The 22500-nt window shown below is 41.7% G+C and overlaps 1 protein-coding gene across 2 annotated transcripts in view; it reads left to right on the top strand.

The window, feature by feature from the left end:
• Positions 1–22500, top strand: part of LOC123509597 (unconventional myosin ID-like) — a 77136-nt gene that overhangs the window by 47498 nt on the left and 7138 nt on the right. For both annotated transcript variants that reach the window (XM_045264021.1, XM_045264022.1), the window contains 14 exons: positions 11364–11470; positions 13410–13605; positions 15855–16074; positions 16582–16797; positions 17160–17363; positions 17587–17791; positions 18213–18382; positions 18555–18664; positions 18789–18939; positions 19202–19360; positions 19967–20052; positions 20209–20371; positions 20483–20649; positions 21878–22043. In XM_045264021.1, coding sequence (XP_045119956.1) covers positions 11364–11470; positions 13410–13605; positions 15855–16074; positions 16582–16797; positions 17160–17363; positions 17587–17791; positions 18213–18382; positions 18555–18664; positions 18789–18939; positions 19202–19360; positions 19967–20052; positions 20209–20371; positions 20483–20649; positions 21878–22043 — 2320 coding nt within the window. The remainder of the gene's footprint in view (positions 1–11363; positions 11471–13409; positions 13606–15854; positions 16075–16581; positions 16798–17159; positions 17364–17586; positions 17792–18212; positions 18383–18554; positions 18665–18788; positions 18940–19201; positions 19361–19966; positions 20053–20208; positions 20372–20482; positions 20650–21877; positions 22044–22500) is intronic.

Here is a 22500-nt window from a genome sequence, read left to right as displayed (position 1 = left end):
CCATTGATATCATCACTCTATATTCACCAACCTGCATTTTTTTCCTTCTCTCTAACCTTGCATCTCATCCACCTACTTCCTCTATTCATGTTCTTCCTCTCTAACCTCTACTCCTTCCTTACCTGCTGTTTATTTTACCTTCTTAATCAATCTATACATTTTATCACCTATTTTCACTAACCTGCATCCTTTTTCCTTCACTCTAACCTTGCTTCCTATTCACCTACTTCTCCTTTCCATCTGCTTCCCCCCCTCCGTCTTTATCTATACACTTCATCCTCTATATTCATTAACCTGCATCTTCTTTCTTACCTTCATTCTAACTTTGCATCTTATCCTATTCACCTACTTCCCCTATCCATCCACTTCTCCCGTCTCACTCACTCCCTCCCCCTTGTCCCCAGTAACCTTTTTCTTGACCTTCACACTCATCCTATCTTCTTTTGGCCATCATTGTGTTAAGTTCTTACGTGCGTCAGGATTGTTTGGGTGAAGTCACTAAATTCTTATTCCTCTACCTTAACTTATTCTCGTCTGTAGTTTTTTTGCTGAGCTTTACCCAAACTCGTATTCTGAAACGCTTTGCTCTATCACCACGGCTATTTTCAAAGGTCACAGAGGTTAGCCGGGTTTTTAAAAGTGTTTCTCGTGTTGGTAATGAAGAAATCTTGTTCATCTGTCACAGTAAGCTTGAAAATGCCCTTTTAAAACTTGTGCAACTTCAAGTAAAGTCTTTTGAAACAAGTGGAGTTGCGGCGCAGTGGTGTGGGGTTCTCAAAGACTGTTTCTCCTGTTAATAATAAAGAAATCTTGCTCATCTGTCACTGCAAGCTTGAAAATACTTTTAAAAACAGTGTAACTTCAAATATGGTATGGTATTCTCAAGAGTATATCTCCTCTACCACTGTAAACTTGAAACCATCATTATAAAATCATTGTAATTTCAAATAAAACCTTTCAAAAGTAGAGATGAGGAGTACGTAGTTGTGTTTCTGAATTTAGTCCCCGCGGTGACATCTTCGTCGGGTGAATGGTGAGTGCAGTTCCTCCGTGATCTGTGTCATGGTGCTATAGTTTGCCTGAAGTCTTAGGAGAGTTGGCGAACAGAAGGTCAAGTTCAGATCTGCACCTTCTGTCCGTGTGTGTGTGTGTGTGTGTGTTTGCGTCATGCTTGCTATACTAGGACAAACACACGTGATTTTTCTTTCCTCGTAATCTTCTGTGTTATTCTTTCTTTTCGCGCGGGAAGGAAGGAGTTGTCTCTAAAGGAAAAGGGTATTTGTTGTTGTTGTTGTTGTTGTTGTTGTTGTTGTTGTTTTGGGAGTGTTGATTCTACATGTTAGTATTGTAAATATTAGTTTCATTCATGTTTTGTTGAATTATTGTAACACGTGTATTAATTCTGCTGCTGTTTGATTGTTATTGTTGATAGCAGTAGTAACAGTAGTAGTAGTAGTAATAGTAATCATCATCATCATTATCACCACCATGGGTTATAAATTAATCATACAACAGTTTACAAGTACACCATCCCATCCCTCTCACTCTCCTCCTTTCCCCTCTCCTCGACCCCTTCCTCTTCCCCTCTCCCCTTCCTACCACCACCACCACCACCATCACCACTACTACGCCCTTGAAGTCTCTCCTGCAATGTTGACTGACCTTTTGGCGACCTGACCTTAGCACCACTTTCTTCTGGCCGCATTGTTTTACTCTCTCTCTCTCTCTCTCTCTCTCTCTCTCTCTCTCTCTCTCTCTCTCTCTCTCTCTCTCTCTCTCTCTGGCATTTTTACTTTCGCTGGTTTTAAAATTATCTGTTTTCTTTTATTGTTCTCCTTCCGTTTTCTTTTTTATTTTTTATTTCCTTCTTCTAATCTTTCGTTTTCTTTTCTTTTTCTCGCTTTTATTTTCTTTTTCTTCTTTTTTTCTTGGTATTTCATTCTCATCTCGTTTTCTTTTCTTTTTTCAGCTTCTTCACCCTTTTCTTTTCTCATTTTCTTATTTTTCTTCTTTATTTCCTTCTTTATTTTCTTCTTTTCTCAAGACTTAAGAGGGAGAACAAGAAAAGAGAGAAACCTTTCAAATTCTCTTCCTACTTGAAAGGAGGAGATGGCTGGCGTCTCTCTCTCTCTCTCTCTCTCTCTCTCTCTCTCTCTCTCTCTCTCTCTCTCTCTCTCTCTCTCTCTCTCTCTCTCTCTCTCTCTCTCTCTCTCTCTCTCTCTCTCACTTTTTCTTCCCTTTCTTGTGCCTCGTGTGTTTTTATCTCTCATCTTATCTTTGTTCTCTTTTTATCTCTTTTTTTTCTTTCTTTCTTCATTCCTTCCTTCTTCCTTTCGTTCGCCGCTTGTGTGTTGCTTTTCTCTTTCTTTCTTATGTGTTTATTATTTTATTTTCTTATATGAGAGAGAGAGAGAGAGAGAGAGAGAGAGAGAGAGAGAGAGAGAGAGAGAGAGGGAGGGAGAGGCAACGAAGGGGATGAACGACGGGAGAGACAAACACACAAACGAACAAGCAGATTTAAACACACACACACACACACACACACACACACACACACACACACACACACACACACACACACACACACACACACACACATACAGGGCGTTGACTAGAAGCCCTTTGAAAGTCAGACTGGACCAAAGAGAGAGAGAGAGAGAGAGAGAGAGAGAGAGAGAGAGAGAGAGAGAGAGAGAAAGAGAAAGAGACTCTGTTCCTTGTAGTACCAATGAATTTGTTGAAGAGAGAGAGAGAGAGAGAGAGAGAGAGAGAGAGAGAGAGAGAGAGAGAGAGAGAGAGAGAGAGAGAGATCAGGTTTATTAATGCTACAGTCAAACATCACTCACTCGTCATTTGATGGTCAAGATAACACACACACACACACACACACACACACACACACACACACACACACACACACACACACACACACACACACACACACACACACACACACACACACACACACACACACATATATATATATATATATATATATATATATATATATATATATATATATATATATATATATATATATATATATATATATATATATATAGCTTGAATTGGTTTAAATCTCTCTCTCTCTCTCTCTCTCTCATTGCTCTAAATGGCTACGATAACAACAAATCAACGACCATAATTGAAATAAACCCTGTATGTCCTCCATCTGTGACGAGAGAGAGAGAGAGAGAGAGAGAGAGAGAGAGAGAGAGAGAGAGAGAGAGAGAGAGAGAGAGAAGGCGTTACAATTGAGAGAACAAAAGGTAGAGAGAAGATGTAAAATAGAACTAGAGAGAGAGAGAGAGAGAGAGAGAGAGAGAGAGAGAGAGAGAGAGAGAGAGAGAGAGAGAGAGAGAGAGAGAGAGAGAGAGAGAGCACTTCCGGATACACACACAGAGCCAGCCAAACAAACAGACAAACAAAAGCATACACACGTAATGGCCGCTGATAGACACTGACAGACTAATGGAGAGCTAATAGGCTTGTTGCTAGACACACAGACAGACAGACACACACGTACACAGACTGACAGGTCCACAGATAGATGAAGAGATGAATAGATAGACTGACAGATAGATCGACTGACATATAGATAGACAGTCAGGCAGATAAACAGACAAACAAAGAGAAAGACAGGAACAGAATACAGTCAAACACACACAGTCAGACAAGCAGGCAGATATACAGACAGACAGACAGACAGACAGACAATCAGACATGCAGGAAAACAGACAGGTAGACAGGCAAACAGAGACAGAAAGACATAGTGTAGACAGTCAAATATACAGACAATCAAACAAGCAGACAGGTACACAGACAGACACAGACAGGCAGATAGACAAGTAGACATGCAGACAGACAGAATGACATAAGGTAGACAGTCAGACGTACAGACAAACATGCAGAAAGGTATACAGACAGACAGACAGGCAGAGAAAGAGACAGACAGACAGACAGATAGATAGACAGACAGGCAGACAGATAGAGACAGACAGACAGGCAGAGAAAGAGACAGACAGACAGATAGATAGACAGACAGGCAGGCAGAGGATAGACAGGCAGACAGACAGATAGATAGACAGACAGACAGACAAGGGTTACACTGGAGTACATGAAAGAGGCAGTGAATTACCTCCCAGCGCCAGTCTTGTAATCAGACCCTAGTTTGTCATCTATCACCTCTCCGTTACGTCTCCACACCTATGATAATTCCACTCCTTAACGTTCCTCCACCTGCTCCCACCCGCTCCACTGCGCCACTAAAACAACTCCACCTGTGCCGTACCTCCACCGCTCCACACCCTTACCACAAACAGGGTGACAGATTGACTCGCTTTCTCAAATACTTCTGTGCTTCACTTCCACTATTTCAAAGGGCTTTATTTAAATTTACACGAGTTTTTAAGGTGTTTTTATGATTCTAGAGGCAGGGTGACTATTTTTACACTATTAACTGTAGAAATAGTTTTGAAAATCCCGTTACTCATCTCTGTGGCTTTGGAAAACAGTCGTGATGAGAGAGGAGAGAGTTTTTTTTAAGGTTTTACGGTTTTACAGGTAGAGTGACAAGATATTTACTCGTACTATTAACTGTAGAAACACTTGAAAACTTCGCTAATCATCTCTATAGCCTTAGAAAACAGTCGTGGTAACAGCAGAGGATTTTCAAGGGCCTTTTTGTGGTTCTAGTGGCAGAGTGACAATATTTCTACACTATTAAATATAGAAACACTAGAAAACCCCGCTAATCATCTCTGTGGCCTCGGAAAATAGTCGTGGTGAGAGAGCAAAGCGTTTCTAAATACGCGACAGACACAGAGCATCTTCCTCCTTTGTCGCGTTGAAGTGGCCAGCGATGTCAGTTACCGATCCCCATCCCCTATATAGCCAAGGCGGGAAGCGCACCTGACCGCATCCCAACGGTCGGTAAATAAGTACGTACCCAAGGCGGACACGTAAGGGGAGGTAACCTGGGTAGTCTCGGCGATACAGAAGCCACGACGCCCGAGGTGAATAACCCTTAACAATTACAGTACTGGGACACATTTTTGCTTTGAAATTTGTGTACGATTAGACCATTTTATTGCCTTTAGGAAGGGTCGATGGAGGTCAGAAGATTAATGGTCCTCACATGAGTTTCAAGCTGTTTAAAATCATCAAATAGTAAGCAGAATTGATTTAGAAGCACCTTCAGTACTGGAACTCATTTTTGCTTTGAGATTTGTGTGCGATTAGACCATTTTATTGACATTAGGAAGGGTCTGTGGAGGTCAGAAGATTAATGGCCATAGTCTTCACTATTCTAATCCCTCACATGGGTTTCAAGCTGTATGAAGTCGCCAAATAGTAAGCAAAATTGATACAGATACACCACTGAAGAGATTAAGAGCAAAGGCATGAGTAGAATATAGAAGTGCTAGTAGGTAGTGGCCTGAACTAAATTTCTCAATACACCTTTTTATTCTTTTCTGGGTGTGTTGGTAAAGACTTTGAATTGCGTGGGTGTAAAGAAAGTGTGTGTGTGTGTGTGTGTGTGTGTGTGTGTGTGTGTGTGTGTGTGTGTGTGTGTGTGTGTGTGTGAGGGTAAGGACACAAGCAGCGTAGTATTGGTAGTGGCTCAGTCAGTGTCATTTTTATTTTTTATTTTTTCCCATGTTACGTGTTATGTATGCATTAATTATTCCTCTTCTTCCTCTTCTCTTATCTTCCCTTTCCTTGTCTTCCCTCTTCACCTTCTAATTATCATTCCTCTTCTTCCTCCTCCTCCTCCTCCTCCTTTTCCCTTTTCTTCTACATTCCTTTCTATAATTATCCTTCCTCTTCCTCTTCCTATTCCTCTTCCTTTTCCTCTTCCTCATCCCTTTCCTTCTCCTTTCCTTTCATTTCCTTTCCTCTTCCTCCTTCTACCTCCTTCCTCTCCCCTTCCCTTTCTAATTACCCTTTCTCTCCTCCTCCTCCTCAATTCCCTTCCTCTTCCTCTTCCTCTTCTTCTTCCTCTTCCCTTGCCTGTGCCACGCCTAGTTTGAACGTCACTGCTTCTTTGTTTCGTCACTTTATTTATTCTTCTCAGTTCCTCCTCCTTCCTCCTCTCTCATCCTTTAGTGTTCTTGTGTCTTCGTTTTGTCTTGTTTCGTCTGTTCACTTATTCTTCTTCTTGGTTCTTGGTTCCTTCTTCCTTATTCATCCTTTGTCTCTTGTCTTTGCTACATTCACGTCTCAGTAATAGTGGTGGTGGTGGTGTACAGTGTGTGTGTGTGTGTGTGTGTGTGTGTGTGTGTGTGTGTGTGTGTCATGCTGATTGTCATGCATTTTGCCACTGTAGTGTGTGGTAATGCTCTTATTTCACGGGTATTTAACACACACACACACACACACACACACACACACACACACACTCTCTCTCTCTCTCTCTCTCTCTCTCTCTCTCTCTCTCTCTCTCTCTCTCTCTCTCTCTCTCTCTCTCTCTCTCTCTCTCTCTCTCTCTCATGCACGCGTACACACACACAAAAAGAAGAAAAAAAAAGATACACTGACACACACCTACTGTTTAGACACGCACCATAAAATACACACATAGAATCATTGTCATTAGTGCACTTGACTGTATGTACGTGTTTATGTATGTATGTATGTATGTCCAGCCTTCGTCACCCGCCCCACACACATACACACTCACACTCATTTATATCCGGACTATATGTTAATTGTTGTGTTTGTTGTGTTTGTCTTAAAACGTTTTACCGCCTCTTCCCCTTCCCTTTTCTCTCTCTCTCTCTCTCTCTCTCTCTCTCTCTCTCTCTCTCTCTCTCTCTCTCTCTCTCTCTCTCTCTCTCTCTCGTGTCTCTAGTTACCAAGGAGTCGCATTACCTCTCAGGTGGTTGGGGAGGAACAGGGCGGAGGAGGCCGAGTCACGCATCGGGCTCACCAGACACTATCAAGCACAGGAGTGTAGACTTAACAATCAATCAATAGAATCAAATGAGGCACAAGTGTAGGAGTGATAGAAGGTGCTCAGTGTTAAAGTAATGTCCCTTGAATGGTTCTTGTTTGACAGCCTGGGGTTCTCAAGGCTGGTAGTATCTGGAGTTGTGTATTTTGTGGTGTTTTTTGGAAGCTTCAGCACAAAATTCAGGTGTTGTCTTAGCAAAATATGGAGGGAAAGAGAGATGTGTTCATTTTTTAGTGATTTTTTTGTATTTTGTGTTGTTTTTGGAAGCTTCAGCACAAAATTCATGAGTTGTCTTAGCGAAATATGGAGGAAAAGAGATATGTTAATTTTTTGTATTTTTTTTTGTATTTTGTTGTAGTTTTCACTTTTTTTTTCTATTTCTGTTTGGTATTACGTGGTGAAATTGGTCTCCGGTTATCTAAAGTGAGTAAAAGTGTATTATTGTCACTGGTAGTTAAACATATATGAAGAGTATGACTATGGCTTTTTATTTTGTGTTGGGTAGAATGTTATTAAACCTTTGGAAATTGAGTGAAAGTATTATTGCCATTGGTAGTTAAAAGAATAGTGAAGTATAAGAATATGTTTTCATTTTCTATTGGTTAAAATCTTATCAAACCTTTGGAAATCCAGTGTAAGTCCATTACTCTCACTCATACTTGAAGAATATAGAATCCAACACTGCACATTCCGAAGTACAACACCACACTCTTTTCCACCGCGTTTCGAGTTTCTTTCCCCAATCGTAAGTCTTCTAAATCTCCTTACAAAACCAAACAAGTCGCCGGTGCAGAGATCAGAGGAAGTGAGGCTGAAGAAAAGCACGGGGGAGAGGAAGTGACAGTGGCGCATTACTCGACTTCTGACCATGACTGTACAATTACGTGATTTTCCAGGCTTTTGTCAGAGTGAGTGGTGGTGGTGGTGGTGGTAGGCAGGTGGACTAAAGAGCCGCATTCACGAACTCTTTACTTTCTCACCACGACTGTTTTCAAAGGCCGCAGAGATTATTACGTGGATCACCAATAGTGTTTCTCATGTTGGAATGTAGAAATGTTGCCAGTCTGTCACTAGAACCATTAAAAACAGTAAAAAAAAAAAAAAAAAAATATACGTGTGCTTTCAACTAAGCCTTTAAAATGTAGTGGAAGTGCAGTTCATGAGTGTTTCAGAAATTCAAAATATCATTCTGCGCTTCACCTCCACTATTTCAAAACACTTGATTTAAATATACACGAGTTTTTTTAGGCGTTTTTACGATTCTAGAGACAGAGTGACAAGATTTCTACATTATTAAGTGGAAGAACACTCTTGAAAACCCCGCTAATCATCTCTGTAGGTTCGGAAAATAGTCGTGGTGAAAGAGCAAAGCGTTTCTGAGTACTGGTTAATGTCATGTCTTGTTCTCTCCAGCTGTCGTTGTCATAGTCAGGTAAGCAGTCACGTATATGCTTTTGTTGAGTGTATGTATCATTACCCGCCTCATCTGTCCCCGCATCAAGGCCAGTCTGACTTGTTCTTGCGTCCATTACGTGTGTTATAAGGTGATGGTCAAAATTATCGGCTTTATAACGGCACTCTTGTTGGGCGTCATTGTGTAGCGCTGCTTTCTCTCTCTCTCTCTCTCTCTCTCTCTCTCTCTCTCTCTCTCTCTCTCTCTCTCTCTCTCTCTCTCTCTCTCTCTCTCTCTCTCTCTCTCGTACTTTTATATTCCACAGTTTATTTATTTATTCATTGCGTTGTGTAAGGAGATTTAGTTAATACATTATACAAAATTACGTCGATAAAGAGTAATACAACAAACATACATACATACATACATACGTACATACATACATACATACATACATACATACATACATACATACATACATATATACATCTCTTCCTTTCTACCAACACCTAACACCACCACCACCACTTGTACCCATCACCATCTGTCTTGTCTCCCACCACGACACCCTATCTACTCTCACACCCTTTCCCCACACCCCACGTTCCCTCTTCCTCCCTTCTCTCACTCCGAACTCAATTCCTCAAGTTACTCATGAAATTAGCGCAGTTTGAGGCTAAAAAAAATGCTCATAGTGGTGCGTTTGTGGGAGGTGGAGCGGCTGTGGTGATGTGGTGTGGTGACGGCAGCTTGTGGGTCCGTGCGGCGTGAGGGTGATGAGTCTGCGGTGGTAGTTTTTGCTGGCCGTCTCTTCCTCCTCCCCTTCCGCGTCTCAAGACCGACGTGTGCGTGTTGGGAGGCGACTGTTGTGGCAGGAAAGACAGATGGCGACCGCAGGAAGCATAGCGCACGGCTGGGACTCCGTGATTTGATGGTGAAAAAACGTAATGGTAAAAAAAAAAGTATCTGAGGTTTGAGTGACTGGATTTGAGTGGAATTCATCCGGTGTGTTCATTTACGAAAGATGACTTGACTTGGTGACTTAACCCCTTCAGTACTGGGACGCATTTTTACCACGAGTTTTTTTTGGTGTGGTTAGACTATTCTACTGACATTAGGAAGGGTGTATGGAGGTCAGAAGATTAATGGACCACAGTCTTTACTATTTTAATCTTAACTTAAGTATCTGAAGCTGTATAAAATCGCTAAATGACAAGCAGAATGAATAGGGAAAGGTGTCGTGATGCTGAAGGGGTTAATGGCGAGAGGGAAGTGGTTAATTCTAGTGATTTATTAATAAGTTATGATTTGATGAGTGTAGCGCTGTTAGAGAGAATTGAAGTTTTTTTATGGTATTTTTGTGTTTATAATGTAATGGCGACGTGTGGTGTTCAGCTTGCATGGAAATAATACAGTAAAGTGTATTCAAAAGTTTCCTCCTAGTAATGCTGTGACTTGCTTATAGTGAAAAACCTGGTTCACTCTCACATTCACACACTCATGTATACTCGGCAGCGTGTGCACACAGACAAGAGATCATAAGGAAGGAACACTGGAGGAAAATGTATATTGTTCATTCTGTATTTACCGCAAGAAGAATAAAAGAAAAAAATGTTGGTAGTTATTTTTTACGTTAATGGTTGAACTTCACACACACACACACACACACACACACACACACACACACACACACACACACACACACACACACACACACACTGGTTAGGCATAACGGGAAGGCAGATTGAGTGTAGCTTGTTTGTACTTTAATAACAAGGACATTTATGTGGCAGTGTTGCAGTTACAGAGACAGATGCTTTGTGGCTGCAGGAGGGGGGCGGGTGGAGGATGTCTGGCTACAAAATATCCTATAGTAAGGAGAATAGATGAAGAGAGCACGCACTGTAGGACCTAGTAGTAGTAGAATTAACCCCTTCAGTACCGTGACACGTTTTCATATTTATTCTGTTTCCTATTTGGTGATTTTATACACCTTCAAAAAACTTGCGTAACGATTTAAATAGTGAAGACTTTGACCATTAAACTTCTGACCCTTCCTGATGTAAATAAAATAGTCTAATCACACCCAAAACTCAAGATAAAAATACGTCCCAGCACTGAAAAGGTTAATAGTAGTAACAGTAGCAGTAATAATAGTAATAATAATAGCAACAATGAAGTTTACACATGACCTAATAAAAATCACCATGACCTAATTCTTAATACGGAGGTGTCACATTCCCTCCTCTCTCCCCTGCCTCTCCCTCTCTTCCTCCCTCCCACTTGCAGTTGCGAGAGAGGAGGAGAGGAGGAGGAAAGGCGACGCAGTGTGGCTTCCTGAGGTGAGGAGCGTGGGGAGTTGCAAAGGGGGTGTGTGTGTGCCCTAGTAAAGAGTTGCAAGTGAAGGTGGACAGGAAGGAACGGGGATGGAAAGGGGGTGGAAATTGGATGGGACGGGGATGGGAAGGACGAGGCAGGAGAGAAAGTAAAGTAGAACGACGAGAAATGAAAAAAAAAAAAAAAAAGTGATGAATTAGAAGAAGGGGATAAAGTATGTTGTAATGGTATTGATTTAGTGCTATTTTGACGTGTGTGTGTGTGTGTGTGTGTGTGTGTGTGTGTGTGTGTGTGTGTGTGTGTGTGTGTGTGTGTGTGTGTGTGTTGCTGAGAGAGCTTGTCGATACAGAAATGGTTTACACAGGTGGCATGTATGAGTCAGTCACAAGTGTTCTAATGATCGTGTACACCTGTCTGTGGAGGCATTTGAAGCTACCACCACCATCACCATCACCACCACCACCATCACCATCACCATCACCATCACCACCACCACCACTACTAAAAATAACCAACATTGAATAGAGAAAAAGCTGAAAGAATTATACAAGCAAGAATAATCAGGGGACAGACAGACAGACAGACGGAGGGACTGAGAGACAGATAGAGGAGGTGAAAGAGGTGGAGGAAGAACAAGAGCCTTACGTCGTGTACTAACGGGCTTGTGTCTTGTTTCAGGTACAATGGCGGGAAGATCTACACATACATCGGCGAGGTGTGTGTGTCTGTCAACCCGTACAGAACCAACAACATATACGGCAAGGAGTTCGTCTCGCAGTACAAAGGTCAGTGAAAGGCCGGAAGGGCAGCGACGGGAAGGGGAGTGGGCAGAGCAACTAGGGCATGGCAGGATGTGGGGAAGGAGTTCAGGGGATGGGAGGTGGGAGTGATTCAAGTAAAGGTTGAGGAGGGCATGGCAGAGCAGGGTAGGGTAGGGTAGGGTAGGGTAGGGAAGGGCAGATTAAGACAGCAGGAAGTGGTTTGGTAATTTGTGTTAAGGAAGGTAAGTGGTGTAAGAAGGAAAACTAGGCAAGGCAAGAGGACGTGGAAGGAACGTGTCAAGAAACATTGCCTGCCAAGTACTTGTCACAAGACGGGACTTATTTCAGGGATTTCTGAAGGAAGTAGGATACAACACACACACACACACACACACACACACACACACACACACACACACACACACACACACACACACACACACACACACAATGTATGTCAGCAGAATTATTTGAGAATATGAGAATATATTATGTCTAATAATATCTCTGACCAGTTTATGGAGAAGTGGCTGGCGTGGGTGATTCCCTAACCGCCCAGTCAGGCGTAGGTTTGAAATCATGTCCGTGGCTGGCAGCTGGCACTCCGCCAACTCTGCCGTGTGTTCACCCTGCCTGGACTGGCGGGTGAGTGAACACCGAGGAGTGATTATGGTGACCTGGATGACGCAGTGCTCAGGTGTTCTGGGAGGAATGCCTCACCACTACCAGGGAACCATGTGGAGAGGAGAGGAGCAGCCAAAACACTATCAGAGGCACATCCGAATAATTTCCTTGACTGCTTCAGTAACATGACGCGTTTCCATATTCATTCTGGTTATTATGTGGTGATTTTATACAGCTTCAGAACCTTATGTGGAGATTGAAATAGTGAAGACTGTTGCCATTAATCTTTTTACCTCCATACACCCTTCCTAATATCAATAAAATGGTTTAATCCTACACCAATCTGAAGGTAAAAGTGTGTCCCAGTATTGAAGGGATTAGGAATGGATGAGGGAAGGATATTTACGCCGTGTGAATCACCACAGAGCTGAGGAACATCAACACAGTGTAAATGGTAGTCAAGCGATGCACATAAATTGTTTAGGATCACGTGAAGAATGGTATAAATGGATAGAACAAACTGTTATTGCTGGTGACTTAAAGAACCATTACCATAGAAGCATTACCTTATACTGTTTGTTTATTTACGCCCTTCAGTACTGAGACGAATTTTTACCATGATTTTTTGGGTATGATTACACGATTTTATTTGCATTAGGAAGGGTCTATGGACGTCAAAAGATTACTGGCTAGAGTCTTTACTATTTTAATCCCCTACATAAGTTTCGGAAGCCGTATAAAATCACTAAATGATAACCAGAACGAATATAAAAACGCGGTACGGAACTGAAAGGGTTAACGATGAAATAATACGAGGTTTTCCAGTTATTGTTAGGTAGGTCGTGTAATGCAAGGATCAGTGTCCGCCAAGACAAGCACGGAGATGAGAGTGAGATGACGGTGTGGTGGCGCTGCTCAAGGCTAGGCCACCTCAAAGCTTGCCGCGGAGTCAGCGTTGATAATGTGTGTTACAGAATGCTGCGAGAGTTACACCACGGACATCAATGCTTCCCTCAAGGCTGTGGTGTAGCGAGACGAGTCATGATGCTCTGGGAGGCTGAAGCACTGAAGCATTGAAGCACTGAAGCACGTCCTGGGAAATGTTTTATGGTCGAGAATTTCATGACAAGGTTTTTTTTTTTTTTTTTTTGTCGAAGAAATGTATTGAAGTTGGTCTTTATCTTCGTTTTTATTGACTTCCCAACACTCAGTTCGTAGGAAATTATATCATTTGCATTCAGATAGGTAGATAAATAGAAAGAGGGTGTTCGGTGGTAAGGGGGATGGGGGCGGTAAGAGGTGTTATTCTTATGTGTTTATTCTGTCTCGCTGCTTACAGGTCGCGAAATCTTCGAGCGGCCGCCACACATCTTCGCCATCGCCGATGCCGCGTACAAGGCCATGAAGCGGCGGGGAAAGGATACCTGCATTGTCATCTCCGGCGAGTCAGGCTCCGGCAAGACCGAGGCGTCCAAGATTATCATGAGATACATCGCCGCCGTCACCAACGTGGCCGGCCAACAGGAGGTGGAGAGGTGAGGCGGGGCGCGGGTGCCACATGACCACTGTGCTGCCAGGGTGGGAATGAATCTCTGAGCCCGAGACTATGGAAACACGTCGTTAGTGTTATTATACGAAATCTCATATTATGTTGGGGACTTGCATCAATCCTGCTCACATTGTTGTTTTTGTACTGTAGGTGAAAGGCAGGTCAGTAAGGCTTCCGCGGGTGTTCGGAATGTGGTGGGCGGAGGACGCGGCGGTGCATGTAGTGTAGTGTAAGTACACAGGCTAACCTTGCCTGAGGGGCAGCCGTGACCTGCGTGATGCAGCCCTGCAGGGTGAAAGAGAATAAAAGAGAAAGCGGAAGAATTGGAACTCACAATCGACTGGATTACATTGTGGTTTGTGTTGAGGTATTCACATGCAGTTTCTAGACAACAGTTTTGATTTCCGTGATCTCAAACACCACAATGCGACTTTGTTTCACCGCACCGCACTAGAGAACCCAAATAGGTCGAGCACCATTCTCTTGTGGCAATGAACACCCTTAACATCATTATGGCAAAGATTATATCGAAGTAAAGGATGCATCAATCAGAAATCATCCATCACATGCACGGTACAACGCTGAATATTTGTTGGAAGAATGACGCAGTTATGCCACGCTCCCAAATGTCCTCGCGTATCTTCGCCGCGTTGTCAGGATGGGAGGACGGCGGTCACGGGGCAGTTTCCGCTAGAAGTTTGTTGTACAAGAAAAATTAATTTTAAGGAAATCTGAAAATCTAGAGAAATAAAGAAATCCGGCTTTGTCAAGGAATTTTTCTAAATGAATATTAATGTACATGTGTATTCATGTATGTATAGGCTTATGTATCTATGCAATTATACACATTAAACTTGTAATAGTAACACACTCAGAAGACCCACCTATACGTCTAAACACCCAGAACATCGCTCCCACACACCCAAACACACTTAAAACACTCAAAAGTAACCCAAACACACTCGAAATACCATGCAACACCTCCAAACATCACTAACACACTTAGAACTCACTAGAAACACACGATATACCGCGATACCACCCCCACACCACAAAGTACACCCAAACCACTTAAAACACTCTGAATTAATCCAAGACACCTCCACACGACTCTCAAAATAAGTAAAATATACCAAACACACCCAAACCACTTAAAACACTCAGAACTAATCCAAGACACCTCCACACCACACTCAAAATACGTAAAATATACCTAAAAACATCTATCACACACGCAAAACACACAATTCACCAAAAATACATTTAGAACTGCAAATATACCAAAAACACCAAATTGCATTATAAAGAACGGCAAGATTACATGAGAGACTTAGCTAGATATTGTGGCCTGGCTTCTCGTCCGCTTCCTTTCTCCGTTTTCTTCGTCCTCCTCATTTGTTTCTCCTTTCTTCTTCCTTCTAGTGGTTCCATCCACACGCCTGAGTATAGAAACACATCAAAACCCTTAGAAAACACTAGATATTAGGTAAAATATTGAGGGGGAGAGTTACTGGCGAGTGCTCCTCTTCCTTCTCCCCTTCTTCCTTCCTCATCCTCCTCCCTTTCTCCTTCCTTCCTCCTCATCCTCCTTTACCTGTCCTTTCTTCTCCTTCTACTGCTACTATCCACACACCAGAGACTAGAAAAACAAGAAAGCACTTAATGATTACTAGAAATAAAGGCAAAATACTGACGAACTGAAGGCTTGGAAGAGAGACACCAGCCAGGGCTATGATGAGTCACCACCTTGGCTGGAACATCAATTAAGGAGTTTTATTCGTTGAGGTGTGGGGAGGGCATTACTGGGTTAAGTGTAAGAGTTAATCTTTAATCTCTTTCTCTGGTACACTCCTGATGTCTCTGTCTGCTTCTGTAATTCCTTTAGTCTGTTATTGAAGGAATCTAGTTACTCTTTTACATTAAGAAAAGATTAATAATAATAATAATTATAATTATAAGTATTTTCACAAACATTTTTCTGATTACTCCATGATTTTTCAGCATTATAGTGCATTTTTAACCCCTTCAGCACTGGAACCCATTTTTACCATGAGTTTTGGGTATGATTAGACAATTTTATTTACAGTAGGAAAGGGTCTATATAAGTTGAAAGAATTAATGGCTGGAGTCCTCATTATTTTAATCCCACATAAGTTTCTGAAGCTGTATAAAATCACCAAATAAAAATGTGTCATGCAACTGAAGAAGTTAATGATCAACCTTCCTTGCCCTCAGAGTCAAGAACATCTTGCTGCAGTCCAATGCCATCCTGGAGGCGTTCGGAAATGCCAAGACCAACAGAAATGACAACTCCTCACGGTTTGGAAAGTACATGGACATTAACTTTGACTTCAAGGGAGATCCAATTGGTGGCCATGTTCAGAATTACCTGCTGGAGAAGTCACGGGTTGTCCTTCAGCAGCAGGGCGAGAGAAACTTCCACTCCTTCTATCAGGTGAGTGAGTGTTGACCTGTAAGAGGGTGCATATTTTTATCTACCAAGTAATTAAGTTGAATTCGAGTGTACTGGGTGAGTATTGAGCATGTAGGGACCATCGAATTCTATACTGGTGTGCTGTATTCCTGTAGGTATGAGTGCCAAAGGGAGATGCCACTTTAAGTAAGAGAATCAAGACAGGGTACTTGTCCTTATGGTTTTGGTTGTTGTGTATGTGAAAATGTAGTATTATATAAAGGAAAATTTAATAGCTCTAGTTGTTGAAGTATAGTATTAGAGGAGAGTGATTGTTGTATACAGTTTGCAACACTTTTAAAAGAAGATTAGATCAGTTTATAGATGGAGATGACATATGGAATTAAGTAGCTTTGCTTATACAGGAACTGCTACATGTAGGCTTTCCTCATTCTCTTATATTCCTAACACAACACAAATAATTATCAGCAATCAGAGGATATACAAAAATGCAAAGACTTTCCTAATCCACTGTTCACAATTCTGCAGGTGCTCTTCGGTGCGACAGACGCAGAGTTGTCGCGATTGAAGTTGAAACGCAACGTGAATGCCTACCACTTCATCCGTCAGGGCGGCTCCCCGCGGGTGGACTCTATTGCAGACAAGGCAGACTACAAGGCATGTCAACAGGCCTTCAAGACACTCGGCTTCACACCAGACCAAGTGGACGCCATTTGGAGGATTGTGGGGGCCATCCTTCATCTTGTGAGTTGTCATGTCTTGGGTTTTTACTGAGAATGTTTCCTCATCAGTAACTCGAGAACTGTAAATTATCTCAAATGTTTTCCTCACAGGGCAATATTGAGTTTAGTTCTGGTGGATTTTGGGGGTTGTCCTGTGTCTTGTGAGTTGTCATATCAGAGGTTTTTACTAAAAATGTTTCCTCGTCGCTAACTTTAGAACTGTAAATTACCTCAAATGTTTTCCTCACAGGGCAATATTGAGTAGTTGTGGTGGATTGTGGGGACCATCGTGCATCTGAGTTGTCAAATCTTGGGTTATTACTGAGAATTTTTCCTCATCATTAACCTGAGAACTGTAAATTATCTCAAATGTTTTCTTCACAGGGCAATATTGAGTTCAGTTCTGGTGGGGATGAAACACAAGTTCAAAACCCACAAGAGGTGAACAGCATTGCAGAGCTGCTCCGAGTGTCTCCAGAGGATGTGAAGAAGGTGCTATGCCATCGTGTGATTGCTGTTCGTGGAGAAGTGATGGAGAAGCGCCACAATGACAGCCAGGCAAGCCTCGGGCGAGATGCCTTTGCAAAGGTGAGACTTTGTGTGTGTGTGTGTGTGTGTTTGATGTTCACTTGGTTTATGGTTTATGATTTATGGATTGCTTTCCTGTCTTGCTTTTTATTGATGGAGTTTGTTCTCATGAGTTGTCTTCTTATTGCTTTATGGAAGAAACCTGAGCTCACCAATTTTGAGTGTGTGAAATAATAAACCAGCCAATTAATCTGAAGAATGTTTAAGAATGTTTTTCACACAGGCCATATACGAGCGACTCTTCTCGTTCATCGTGAATGGGGTGAACAGTGCTATAGAGGTCCGCTACGAGGGTGTTGCTGCTCGCTACAAGTACAACACTGTCATAGGTGTTCTTGACATCTATGGCTTTGAGATATTTGAACGAAACAGTTTTGAGCAATTCTGCATCAATTACTGTAACGAGAAACTACAGCAGCTTTTTATTGGTGAGTGTAATTCTCTGCTAAATTGTTTAAGTACAGTGGAATCATGTATGCTTTGGGGTCCGAGAGGTCTCCAGGCACACAGGTTCGAATCTGTCCATGGTCTGAGTGTAGGTTGGGCTTCCTCATTTGGAGCAATGATCTCCTAGTGGGTAGTCTTTGAGATAGGAGGTACCCCAAAAAGTATCCCTTTTAGCCCATAAATTCCCATGAAAACCCCACATGGTATAAAAAAAAAAAAAAAGAGGCAAAGGTAAAAAAGAAGAGTATGCATTAGTTTAAAGTCTTTCAGTTTAGAATGCATCTTTGAAAATTCAGTTCAAATCTTTGTGTGCTAAAAACAGATTTGTAATGTGTGAGCCTCTCCCTCTCCAGTGGATATTCCAAATTTATAGCATGTTTCCTTCATCCCCTTTCCTGACAGAGCTGGTGTTGAAACAGGAGCAGGAGGAGTACAAGAGGGAAGGTATTGCTTGGCAGAACATTGAGTACTTCAACAACCAGATCATTTGTGACCTGGTGGAGCAGCAGCACAAGGGTATCATTGCCATCACTGACGAAGCGTGTCTCAATGTGGGCAAAATTACTGATGAGGTGAGTCAGGGAGTAAATTTGTTTGATTGAATATTTGAAGGTGATTATTGTATAAGGCTGTCAACGGAGGGAAGCTGGAAATCTTCAAGGAGATTCAATCCTCTTTCAAACAAAGACTAGATTAAGAGTGTTGAAGGAATGATGAGTGAATAAGACAATCCTCTCCCGTCAGATGCTGCTGGAGGCCATGGAGAACAAGCTGAAGGGCCACAAGCACTTCACCACGCGCAAACTCTCCCCCATGGACAAGGAACTCAAGCACGTGGAGGAGTTCCGGATAAAGTAAGTGCTTGTTTTCCACCTCACAACTTATTTCTATGCCAATAATGTCTTCACTGGGAAGAGCTCCCATAAGGATCTCCTTTTCCAAACTAGATCAGCTGAAGTGCACTGTTTATGTCTGCAGGCACTACGCAGGTGATGTGGTGTACAGCATCATGGGTTTCCTGGAGAAGAACAGGGACACACTCTTCCAAGACTTCAAGCGTTTGATGTACAGCTCCTCAGACCCAGTCATCTCTGAGATGTGGCCAGAGGGAGCACAAGACATCACTATGGTGAGTCAAGCTTGGCTCATTGTTCACTACTTTGATGCATTTTTTCATGTGTGAGAAACTTGTAAAGATAGAAGGTTCCTCCAGTCTTGTTTTGGTAGAGTGTTTGTTTCTAAGAGAAGGAATTCCTGTCTGTTTTTGCTTTTATTAGTTCTCATCATGGCTCCAACATCCCTACCTACACTTGTTTCCTGTTTAATGAAGAAAGAATTTTTTGTTTGGATGGAAACTTTTCAATCTTATAACTTACCACTCCCACTTTCAGACAACCAAGCGTCCCCTGACAGCGGGAACTCTCTTCAAGAACTCCATGATTGCACTGGTCAAAAATCTGGCCAGCAAGGAACCTTACTATATACGTTGCATCAAACCCAACGAACAGAAGTCTCCTGTCATCTTTGACGAGGAACGCGTCACTCACCAGGTTTGTGATTGCTGCTTCTGTCTTTAGTGGATCAGGTGAAGTGTTTGTCTGTTCTCTGTTGTGTTGGGGTCTTTCTCTCTAGATATATATTAACAGCTTCACTCAACAGGTTTGTGTGTGCTAGTTTTCTCTTTCATGGGTTCTCTGTGTTGTCTGTTCTCCTTTGTATTGGGTTGTCTTTCTCTAGTTATTTATTAGCACCTTCACTTGCCAGGTTTGTATGTGCTAGTTCTGTCTTTCATGGGTTCTATGTGTCGTCTGTTTATTGTCCCACTATCCTGTGTTTCATCTTCAAAGTTGTGCTAATGAATACTTTTGTTTTTTTACTTTGATAAAGACACAGAGCCAGGTGGTCATCCATCACTGTGAGTCTTACTTGGGTGTTTGCAGGGAAGATGTGTTTCTGTGTGGTTATTTATATCTGTTACTTGTTCTTGAGAAGTTTCTGATCACTGTTTTCTAATGCACTTATTTTATACTCCTTGCCAAGTCTTTATGAAACAGTGTGGAGTACTTACAATCTAAGTTTTTTTTTTTTTTTTTTTGTGGGTTGTGCTATGATAAAGAAACATTATAAATAACTTGATTGAATTATCTTTTGAACAGGTCAACTATCTTGGCCTGGTTGAGAACCTGCGTGTGAGGAGAGCCGGCTTTGCATACAGACAAAGCTACGATCGATTCCTGAGAAGGTATTGTCACTGCCTGTAGTGTGTCAAACAAAAGCAAACAAAATGAGGGAATGATTATTGCTGAAACACCCAAACTAGAGATAGAAGAACATGTATCATTCTACTACTATGTTGCTAGTTATTACCATAAGACTCACGGATTGAGGTTTATTCCAGATACAAGATGATATCACAGTACACTTGGCCAAATTTCCATGGTGGAACAGACCACGAGGGGACGAAGATCTTGGTGGAGGAACAAGGCTTCACCAGTGACGTCAAGTATGGCAAAACCAAGATCTTTGTGCGTTCCCCACAGACACTCTTTGCTCTTGAACAGGTAAGGGTACTGCAGGCACCTCCACTGTATGTGCTGAAGATATTGCAGCACGAGAAATTATTCACTATCTGGTATCAGTGGAATAGTTCTCATGGTAATCATTTTCTTCAGGCACGAGCAAAATTGATCCCTGGAATTGTGATCTTCCTGCAAAAAATGTGGCGTGGTGCCATCTGTCGCCTGAACTACCGGCGCATGCTGGCAGCCATCAAGATCCTGAGACACTACCGCCTCTACAAGATGAGGACCTACATGCTGGAACTCAACAGGGTCTTCAGGTGAGTGTGCACTCTAATTGATTATTGTTTTTATTTCTATTATGATTAAGATCTTAGTCTCTTCATTTGATTTTATTTAATTTTAATATTTTCATGGATTACATTTTTAAGAAGTGGCTGTTTAATGGCCAGCAATCTATGTCACTAATGATTAAAGATAATCAGTTTATCACTGTACTTGTGTATGCAGACATGCACACACTAATTTTGTTTCATATTTAATTGTATTGGCTTGAATATCTTGAAAATTTTAATATGTTTACTGCACCAAGTTGTAGAGACTTTCAGATCAGTTATTGATTTACAGAAATATTTCCAGTGTAGCAACTCTAAATTTTTCCTTAAAACAAAACTGTCAGGGCTCGCCAGGCCTTGTGGGAGGTGATGAAGTGTGAGAAACAGCACATTGAAGGGTACAGTCCCAAGCACTTTGAAGGGTACAGTCCCAAGCACATTGAAGGGTACAGTCCCAAGCACATTGAAGGGTACAGCCCCATGTAAGGAACAAAATCTGTTCTCCCACAAACCACATAGGTAGACCTCTAGTGTAGCTGTTCCTTTGCTTCCTACACTGATCTTCAACCCAAAGTAAAAAGGTTCTACCATTCCAAACCTCACGGCCCATCCCAGAGTACACATAAATACCTACCATTGAAATAAATGTAATAGTGTAATGTGTTGAACCCTAAGACTTTAGTTTGGGATGTTACTAACTATTACTACTTCAAACTTCACCCAAGATAATTTAGTAATTCACAAATAAAGTAAAGTACGCGACTGTTGTGATGTGTTCCTCACTTCACCTCACAGATTCCAGCAACAAAAAGTAGCAATTAGTTGGTCTACTCAGTGTAGAGGTATCAGCCATCATGATCATACACATATTGAGATGTAAAAACTGATGACTATTCATGATTTGATTCAAAATTTGGTTGTAGAGGTACAACTCTTGTATAATGTAAGTAATAAAGGTGTAAAGTCTTTGGATAATTAAGAAATCAGTATAGATTGCATACCTTTCATTCTGTCGGTGTGATAATCACTTGGAACATCTTAATTATATAAAGTATAAATCTTTTATTATATTGCAGCTATTTTTGTTGCCGATTGCATTCATTTACCTACTTATTTATTTACTTGTTTTCTTATTGTATGATGTAAATGAAGCACAACTAGTTCAGGGAGGAAGGACACAAGCTGAAGGAGTCTGGTTGTCTCTCTCCTGCAGGAATGTGAAGCAGATGCCAGACTACGGGAAGCACATTCGCTGGCCGGCCCCGCCACTCGTGCTGCGCTCCATGGTGACAGACTTCCAGAGCATCCACAACCGATGGCGTGCTCACATGATCCTCTCCAACGTGCCAAAGTCAGAGTGGCCACAGCTGCGCATCAAGGTTAGATTAGTTTAGGTTAGGTGCACGTTAAGGTGGTCATCACATCCACACACCATTTTTTTTTTTTTTCTTTTTCTAACATGTGGGCTTTTCACAGGAATTTATGGGCTAAAGGGGATACTATCTCTTATATTCCTGTATTTGCTTGCCTATCATAATTATTTTCTAAGGTAATATAATAAGTGCATCTGATACTTCCATCTAACTCTTTTGGTGTGCATAAGATTCTACTTAGTATGGATAAGTTAAGTAAGTTTGGTATCTCTTTACAAAAGCTATTTTTTTTTCTTGTGAAGGGAAGAGAACCAGCCAAGAGCAAAAAAAAAAGAAAAGATTAAAAAAAAGACTCACTGGAGTGCTGGTTCGCTACAAAGAGAAAAGCGTCAGCCAAAATTAGGGAGCAAATGCCTCGATACCTCCCTTAGAATTTAGTCACATGTTAAACTTTATGTATATG

The sequence above is a fragment of the Portunus trituberculatus genome, chromosome 27 (assembly GCF_017591435.1).
Source record: "Portunus trituberculatus isolate SZX2019 chromosome 27, ASM1759143v1, whole genome shotgun sequence".
Taxonomy (NCBI): domain Eukaryota; kingdom Metazoa; phylum Arthropoda; class Malacostraca; order Decapoda; family Portunidae; genus Portunus; species Portunus trituberculatus.
The sequence above is the reverse complement of the archived record's forward strand: the minus strand, read 5'-3'. Positions and strand labels throughout refer to the sequence as shown.